At 43.7% G+C, this 6,184-nt stretch overlaps 1 protein-coding gene across 5 annotated transcripts in view; it reads left to right on the forward strand.

Annotated features, from left to right (window-relative positions):
• The window catches only part of ACVR2A (activin A receptor type 2A), a 71,364-nt gene extending 65,519 nt beyond the window's left edge, over positions 1–5,845 (forward strand). For all 5 annotated transcript variants that reach the window (XM_056348655.1, XM_056348650.1, XM_056348651.1 and 2 more), the window contains 2 exons: positions 899–1,029; positions 2,005–5,845. In XM_056348655.1, the coding sequence (XP_056204630.1) occupies positions 899–1,029; positions 2,005–2,199 (326 nt within the window). In that variant the 3' untranslated portion in view covers positions 2,200–5,845. The remainder of the gene's footprint in view (positions 1–898; positions 1,030–2,004) is intronic.
• Positions 5,846–6,184: the final 339 nt, after the last annotated feature.

Here is a 6,184-nt window from a genome sequence, read left to right on the forward strand (position 1 = left end):
TCGCTCGGCAGGCACAGCTGCCGTTTGCCTCTCTGCAAATACGCTCAGGCTTCTCATTGTCTTTTTTGAGAAAGTATCTGACGTGTTTGACTGAGTCTCACCAGCCTCATCTGTGCTATCCCGTTATTTCTTCTATCTTCCTACTCTTCTTTTTTCAGACTTTGATCTGAGAGCACAAAACCTCTTTATTACATTAAAAAAACTCTTTATTATATAAAAATATAAAACCTCTTTATTACAATTTATTACAATACCACGTTACTGTAGAACCTACAGCTGTGTAATCTATAGTTTATAGTAATCTATAAAGCTTGTCCCTCTGTTCAGTGAAGAGTGAATATTAATGTTTAGCTTCCAACATACCTTTGTCCTGGGCTGTGTGGGTTGGAGGAGGAAGCACGTTACATTCACGCAGGGATGCAGCAGCTGCTGTCGCCAGCTTGTCTTCTCTAGTGTCCGCGGTACTGGAAACACCAGTGGCTATCGGGGTGGCTGGGGACCAGGCGTGCCAGCAGGTGTTAGAGGGGTGCAGCTTTCTCTGACCAGAGGGGTGAGTTGTTGGAGGAGGCAGGGGAGAAGCGGTGGACTCGAGCCTCCCTTCCCCTGCGCGTTTTGAAGGTTTCACCTGGGAGGGAGCTGTGCTTGGCTGCCATGCGCAGGACAGCAAAGGCTTGTAGATCCCAAAAACGCCGCTGCTGCTTCCTTAAGACCTTTGTCCCTGCTTGCTGACGACCTGTCAGAGGGTCAGGTTTTGATGGCAGCAGGAGGTAAACGGCTCCAGAAGATTCTGATTATGGACTACATTTCCAAGAGACCAGTCTGGTTTTCTTATATATTTTCTCCCTTTTATAAAGCAAAAAATTGGTGGTTTAACTTCTTTTTTCCTTTTTATCTATAGGCCCAGTAGATGAGTACATGTTGCCATTTGAAGAAGAAATTGGACAGCATCCCTCCCTTGAAGACATGCAGGAAGTTGTAGTTCATAAAAAGAAGAGACCTGTGTTAAGAGAGTGCTGGCAAAAACATTCTGTAAGTAGCAACTGAGTTCTTCACAGCTGTGTCATGACTTGAATTCCAAATTTTTGTTAATCCTATGTTGTGTTTGTAATGCTGTCTTTTAGGAAGAATTTAATAATTCTAGGAAGAATTAAATGGACTTTAAATGAATGTGTTCTTAACCTTAAAATATTATCTCTTGGGTGATTTGAAAGTGATATTTTTTCACTCTTTTAGTGAAAGAAGAGATGCTTGAGAGTAAACTTTCAAATGTATATGTTAAAAATATATTTAACAAATACTAGTCTTGATTTACTACAGGAACGCTACAAACTAAACGCAGTAACATAGGGTAAGCAGTGTCATAGGAGCAGTTTCTGGGGTCGGTTAGGGAGGAATCGCACGCGTTCCTGATCTGGTTTATGGCTAGAGAGACTTGCCGTAACGTCACTGCTTATTCCTGGTGCTGTCCTTTCTCCAAAGAAAACTGGTTGTTAGAAACCATAGGTGACGCTGTTTGTCTGCAAGAAAAACGAGTGTGTGTTACCACCCGCTCCTGGCGATCAGCGTGTTGCTGCTCTGGAGAAAAGTTAACTGCTCAACCAATACAAAGCTCCTTCTGTGCCGCTTTGGGGGCGGGGGTGGGGGGGTTCATTGAAGTTTCTTTCACTTGATCACTGAAGAACTTAACCTCTTTTATTGCGGGATCTTTTCAAATACCATGGTGACTTTACCAGCACACTACCACAGTGTCTGGTGACAAGGTTTTTGCTCACTGTTGTTTATATTGTTTAAATAGTGTAAAATAAGTAAGACGTAAGGCCCCGTATGACATGCCGGGTTTCGAAACAAATAGGGGGCAGCTTCCCGTTGAACAGGAGGGTGGCGGTTTGGCGCACGTGCCTTAACGTGCAGTTGTTGGTTAGAATCACCAGGCGACCCCGCCTTCATAAAACTTGCCGCTAACACCGTATCCCGTCATTTTGACTTGGCTCTGTGTGCTCGCAGGGGATGGCGATGCTTTGTGAGACAATAGAGGAATGCTGGGATCACGATGCCGAAGCCAGGTTGTCAGCGGGTTGCGTAGAAGAACGGATTATTCAGATGCAAAAATTAACTAACATTATAACGACAGAGGACATTGTGACTGTGGTCACAATGGTGACAAACGTTGACTTTCCTCCCAAAGAATCCAGTCTATGATAGTTGCACTGGTCATGTCACTGACCACCGGGACTCTTCACTGGAGCTGCTACAGCTAACGGGACTGCTCACGTCATCACTGTTTCTGTGTGAAAAGAATGGTAAGTCTCTCTGGAACATCATCAAGAGGTGTTTTTCCTTTATTTTCCCCCTTCCTCCTCCCGAACCTGGATCCGTGAGACTTTTTGCATTCCCTGCTTACACCTGAAGGACACGTGACGGAGAAACAATAACACGCTGTTAAGGAACTTAAATGAAGAATATGGACCTGTACTGGCTAATCAAGCATTTTAAAAACTGACATCAGATTTCTTAATACCTGTCAGAAGAGACTAATTCCTTAAATGAACTACTGTTATTTTTTTTAAATCAAACATTTCATTTCAGATTTAAAAAAAGGGTAACTTGTTTTTATTGCATTTGCTGTTGTTTATAAAAATGACTATTGTAATGCGAATATGACACAGCTTGTGAATGTTTAGTGTGCTGCTGTTCAGTGTACATAAACAAAAGTAATCAAGTGGGATATAGCAAAGAGGCTTCCAAGTATTACTTAACCTCCCTCAACAAGGTATACCTCAGTTCCACCTCTGCTAAATTATGAGATTGATGACACTAACAAAATTTGAATAATAAATTGATCCATGTTTTGTAAATGATGTATTTCAAATTCACTGTGTTATTTAAAAAGGGTAAGCTATGCTTCATGCCAACAGTAAATGGCCATTCCTAAAGCAGTGTTTTTAGCCTTTTCTTGTACTAGCTTGTTGTGTATAAAAAAAAAAAAGTGCTGTTTATTGAAACAATTTTCCTTCTTCTTTTAGTTTAAAGCTTTTCTCTTACCTCCATTTCCCAGAGTATCTCTCATACATTTATTTAACTGAATACTATTTAGGTTTGCTGTGTCTGAGGAATATTTGAAAACTTAAGCATGACTTTTTTTTAATTTTCTGTGAGCTATGACACTGGAAAGCTCTGAATTCTTGTTGTTTTTTTTTTAAAAAAAAAAAATAAGTCTTTTCCCTATTTATGTTTGTGAAAAGGTCTGCCTAGTGTGTTTTCTGTTTCACTAAACAGTATGCAGTGGGTTCTGTATCACTGTTCCAGGATCACCTCAGGAAGCTCAGTTACCCCGAATTCCTTCCTCTCCGCTTTGAGATTTGCAAATGCCCTCTACTTAAAGCTTGGTGCCATCTTATCGGAGTACTACTTCATGTGTGTGACACGTAGGTTTGTCCTAGAACCCTATGAAAAAATTCTAGCCACAGATTTCAGATTATAAATGCTTGCAAATTTCAGGGATAATTCAGTTAACACTTACAGCGTAAAATATGCAATGACTATTTAGAGGTAACGAATACCAACGTCCATAGCACAGACTCACAAAAAATGACGAAAAACATTGAAATTGCTTTCACAGCTCCAACATTCTTTCTGAGTTTGGGAAGTCATGCCTTATATTTAAATGACAAAGTGACTGGTAGACAGGTGCCAAACATTTCATCCTTTACACAAACTTCCCAGTAAAACTAAATTTTGTAAACTCTAGAATACAGAACCGACTATAGCTAGTAGCATGCCGTGTATTTGAGCATTGTTTTGTTTTTACACCAATGTCTTTCGAAAGAAGCTTTTTAAATGTTGCAGTTAGGAGCTCACTGTGAATGTTATCTCAAAAATTGATCCGTACAAATACCCTGTTTTACACGTACATGAACTTAATCTCTGGGAACAATAGGAGACGTTACAGATAACCAAGACCTAGGTCAGCATGCTCTGGCAGGGAGGGGAAGGAAGGTGTAGCCGTACCACCTGTGTCCCTGCGCTGCCCGGCCGGCTGTCACACACGTGCCTGAGGCTCCAGGGAGCCGGGAGTGCCCTGCTCCAAAGGGGTGGCTGATGCTGTAGGGTGCAACTCCGTGGTGTTCAGCTTGGCGATAAAAAGAAAAAAAAGCAAGCAATCTCGTTTGTGGCCGTTTCTTTGATTGACACTTTCCTTTTGCTTCCATTTTTAATCCAGGGATGTTACTTTATGCACACAGCAGGGCGTGAATGTAGCTGCTGAGTTCTGAACAAATAAACATCCATTCATACTTCACCGCAGACCCCTGTCCTCCCAGTAAGTTTTAACCCCTTTAATGAAATAAATAGAGATGGTTTAATAACGCATTAGTCAAGGTCTAATGCAAAAATGGGTCATGTATAGCGCAGCATCTGCGCGTAACCCCTTACGCTGGTGCCGCCAGCCGGAGCGGCAAGGGCTGAGGGCTGGGGTCTCGCTCGCACTTCGCCTCACAGCCCCCGCACTCAGCCCGGCCCCAGGGGGAGCGCGACAGCGTCCCTTCCTCCCTCCCTCTCCTGAAGCTGCTGCTGGGTATCCCAGGTTGGTTCAGTGGCGCACTGCTCTGAGTTTCCTCATTTTTAACAGTGTAATTTAGTGTCACTGTGGAAAGGATGTTGATAGTACAAGTGTTTCTCTTTGGTGATGGTGACATCCCCGGAGCTGTTCTGGTCCAAGTGTTGTTGCAGGCATTTTGATTGGGATTTTTGTTTCATGCCTAGAGCATTAAGCGTGCGAACCGGGAAGTTGGCAGCAGCACCTTGAGAGTGTAGATGAGGGCAGGACTCTGTGAGATCCATGCTAGCGGAAGCCTTCGGCATTATTTACTAGCAGGCAGTGACCATTCTCCCTTCATGTCCCGTGGTGCTGTGGCACGAGCTCCACTGGTCACCCTGTCCTCTGGCTCGTGAGGCACGGCCAGGCCCCTGCCCTGTGGGCTCAGCCCACTGTAGCGGCAGCTCAGACCTGCCCCGCGACCCCCAGTCTGCCCCCGGCCTCGCCAGGAGCTGAAGCCTGGTGTTACTTTTTACACTGTCTTAGAGGGGAAGAAGCTTCTGTATCGCGTCCTGTGTGACTCTGTACTTACAACTACACATAGCATTTCAGAGCAGAGACTCTGCCTGGGAGTTGTTGAGCTAGCACTGTTACTTGTGGTTGTGTTCTGGAACTACGCTGCGGGGACTGAAATGCACCGTTTCCTACCTTCCATCTGAGATTTCCAAAAGTGGGTGTAGTTTTCAAATACCAACTTCAGGTGTGCCAACTGAATTGTAACCAGACAGTAATAAGACTTTTTCCCATTCATTTTAGCATTTGACAGAATAAATAGGGTTACCGGTTTGCTCTTTTTCCAGCTTCTTTTTTAACCTTTTTTACTACATTTACTTTTAGTAGGAACACTTGGTACAACATGCAGAAAGCTGCAATATACCTTCATGGGCAAAACGATTCAAGTAGTATCCTTGACGGAACATCATTTACCTCAGATACTCAACCAGCAGTACTTTTTTTCCCCCCCCCCCCCCTTTTTGTTTTTTAATGCTGTTTCAGTCCATATACAATTCGTTACCTCTCAAGATTTTGGTAAGCAATTATTTTAACTTTACTCTTTGTATTTGTCAGTGTTTTGGGCACAGGTTGTTGTACTACTGTCAAAAGGTACTTGCTGTTTTTCTGCAAGTGCTAAAAACAAACCAACCCCCCCCCCGCCCTCAATAAAGTGATTGTTAAATATTGTACAAATGAAAATGTATACTCTTTCTCCCCTATTCCCCCAAAAAGTTAAAATAAAAAATGTGACTACTATGACTTGCATATGCCTTTTTTCAAACTGTGGGAGGAGACACATGGCTGTTACTATACATGCAGCCACCAACAAGCTGGTTTTTTGGCAAAAAAAAAAATAATAAAAACCAATAATTCCCAGGTGGGGAAGCAGAGGCAGAGGCCACATCAGCTGCAGCCCTCGCAGAGGAGAGCTCTCCTCAGGTCCCGGGGCCGTAGTCCTCGCCCAGCAGCTCCTTGAGGAGCCAGGCGTGCCCCCAGCCGCTGGCAGAGGAAGGCTCCACCGGGGCTACGTAACTCCGCTGCTGCTGTCCCCTGTGCTGGAGTCACAGCTCCAGCCTGCGTTATTGCTGCCTGACA

This window comes from Falco biarmicus, chromosome 8, assembly GCF_023638135.1.
Source record: "Falco biarmicus isolate bFalBia1 chromosome 8, bFalBia1.pri, whole genome shotgun sequence".
Lineage (NCBI taxonomy): Eukaryota > Metazoa > Chordata > Aves > Falconiformes > Falconidae > Falco > Falco biarmicus.